Source organism: Lactuca saligna, chromosome 7 (genome assembly GCF_052625555.1).
Source record: "Lactuca saligna cultivar CGN05327 chromosome 7, ASM5262555v1, whole genome shotgun sequence".
NCBI classification, from domain to species: Eukaryota; Viridiplantae; Streptophyta; class Magnoliopsida; order Asterales; family Asteraceae; genus Lactuca; species Lactuca saligna.
Window position 1 is genome coordinate 117059377 of NC_136423.1, and position 2437 is coordinate 117061813.

Here is a 2437-nt window from a genome sequence, read left to right on the forward strand (position 1 = left end):
TTCATAAAAACATGACAATCATGGATTTTCATTTCGAACAATCTACACCCTGTTAAATCAACACACCTTCCCAAATTAGAAACATAACCATCGGGGAAACACAATTTCTCCACCCATTGGCATATGGGTTTCTTTTGATTCTTGTCCAGAGCGTAGTATGCTATTTCATTATCTTTGACTCCATTTCTCTTCCTACAATACAACTTTAGATCTCTTCTGGTTGGTACATTGTCCTTCGTCTTCCATTTGGCATCCATTACAGTGTAAAAAAAATTCAAATACATTTTTCACAATATGCATAACATCTAAATTATGTCTAATGAGGTTTGTTTTCAAATATGGTAAATCCCAAAATATGCTTTTTTCCAACCATTATCGCCACATCTTTTGTTTACATCACCAACATTTAGTTTAGTCACTTTTACCAAACCTAATTGTTCAATCTCCTTTAAAGTTTGTACACCATTCTTACTTGGAGGAGGACCTTCTATCACTTCACGATTCTTCTTGAACTTATTTTTATCCTTTCTATATGGTTGATTTACCTCTATAAATCTTCTATGGCAGTTAAACCATGATATATTTTTACCATTCTTTAGTCTGAATGCTTGTGTATGTTTCCCACAATGTCGACATGCTAGCTTACCTACTCTAGACCATCCGAACAACATTGCATATGCTGGAAAATCGCTTATTGTCCACATCAAACTTGCTCTTAGATGGAAGTTTCGTTTTAAAGATATATCATATGTTACTACACCTTCTTCCCATAAATACTCCAACTCTGCAACAACTAGTTGCAAAAATACATCTATTATATGTTTAGGGTTTGACGGTCCTGGCACAAGTGCGGTCAAAAACATGTAAGGCTCTTTCATGCACATAGAAGGTGGGAAATTATAAAGTGTTATAATAATAAGACAAGATGAATATTGTTTTCCAAATGCTCCATGTGGTGCAAACCTATCTGTACTTAGGCCTAATCTTACGTTACGTACTTCTGCTGCAAATGAAGAATGACTTTTGTCAATGTGCTTCCAAGATTTTGAATCGGATGGATAACACATTACTCCAACATCATGTCCATGATTCTCGGAGTGCCATCCCATGGAAGCGGTTGTGGCTTGTGAAGCATACAGTCTCTTCAACCTTAGAGTCAAAGGAAAGTAATGTTTTTTTCTTAAAGGACATGAGAGAACATCTGGCAAAATTTTTTGACTGTTTATACCTATTTGCATTGTAAAATTTTCACCGAGAAATATCTTTGTCTTGCCTCCAATATATCATAAATCCAGACATGCGACAATTAATCATCTCCATAGGCAAACCTAGTGCTTGAAATAACTTTTTGCTTTCATATAATCTACCTACCATATTATTATCCTCTGGTAAAACATCATTTATTAACTGGAAGATAGCGTCATAACTTTGCTCGGGTATGCGATACTCTGATTTTATATTCAATATTCTAGCTATAACAGATAGTTGTGTCACTTTTTTACATCCATGCTACAATTCTTTGTCGGTTGCATCTAGCATTTCAAATATTTTTTTATCTAGTGCATTTGGCTCTTCTTCAGGATTACCATTATTTAAATTAGGAGCCATTGCATCTATGACCATTTCTCTATAAGAACATGCACCTCCACTAAAATTGTTGTTTGAATCATCCACCCCAAAAAACGTATTGTCATCATTAATTAATTTTTCGCCATGTTTATCCCAAAACCAATATTCCTCAACAAAATCAAACTTGTACAAATGATGCTTAACAATATCAAGTTCTGTATATGGTACGTTATGACATATGATGCATGGGCATTTGATTTTATCTAAGTTCATGAACCTATGTTGACTGGTAGCAAAATCAATAAATTTTTTCACTCCTTGTGTGAAATCACGGGATACACAAATACGATTATCTTTTCTTTCACACATAAACTTTCTACTTTGATTATTCACTGTATTTAATATTTAAAGTAACGTATAATTTTAAATAACACAATATTTTACCTTAGTAGAATGGTTTAATTGAGATTGACACTTGCAGAACACATATGCAAACAAAGTGTGTATCGATTAGGGAACCTTCGATAACCCTTGATTTTCAATGTGTTGGATGGATACTAGGTCAAATTATTAGGCCATGTTATTCAATACCTAGTTAAAACCCATGTAGTATACGGGTAATGATAATTTAAAATAACATTAGTAATAAATATAGATATAAAGCTACTTAAAATGTAAATTCTATATAAGGTATTTTCCTTAATAACGAATTGATTAAACACTTATTTTTATTTCCATAGCAAAAATGGCGTCTTCACTGTAGAGATTGCAAATAGACCAAAGTGCCCTTCAAATCAATCCACATATGTGATTAGCAAGGGTATTTCAGTCAAAACACATTATTCAAACAATATAACCTATTATAAGT

At 33.0% G+C, this 2437-nt stretch overlaps 1 protein-coding gene across 1 annotated transcript; it reads right to left on the reverse strand.

Annotated features, from left to right (window-relative positions):
- Window positions 1-332: 332 nt before the first annotated feature.
- Window positions 333-1938, reverse strand: LOC145007166 (uncharacterized). Its single transcript, XM_078966147.1, has 3 exons — window positions 1587-1938; window positions 1329-1472; window positions 333-1228 (listed from the first exon to the last, which is right to left on the reverse strand). Exons 1-3 carry the CDS (start codon window positions 1936-1938, stop codon window positions 333-335), a joined length of 1392 nt encoding a protein of 463 aa, XP_078822273.1.
- Window positions 1939-2437: the final 499 nt, after the last annotated feature.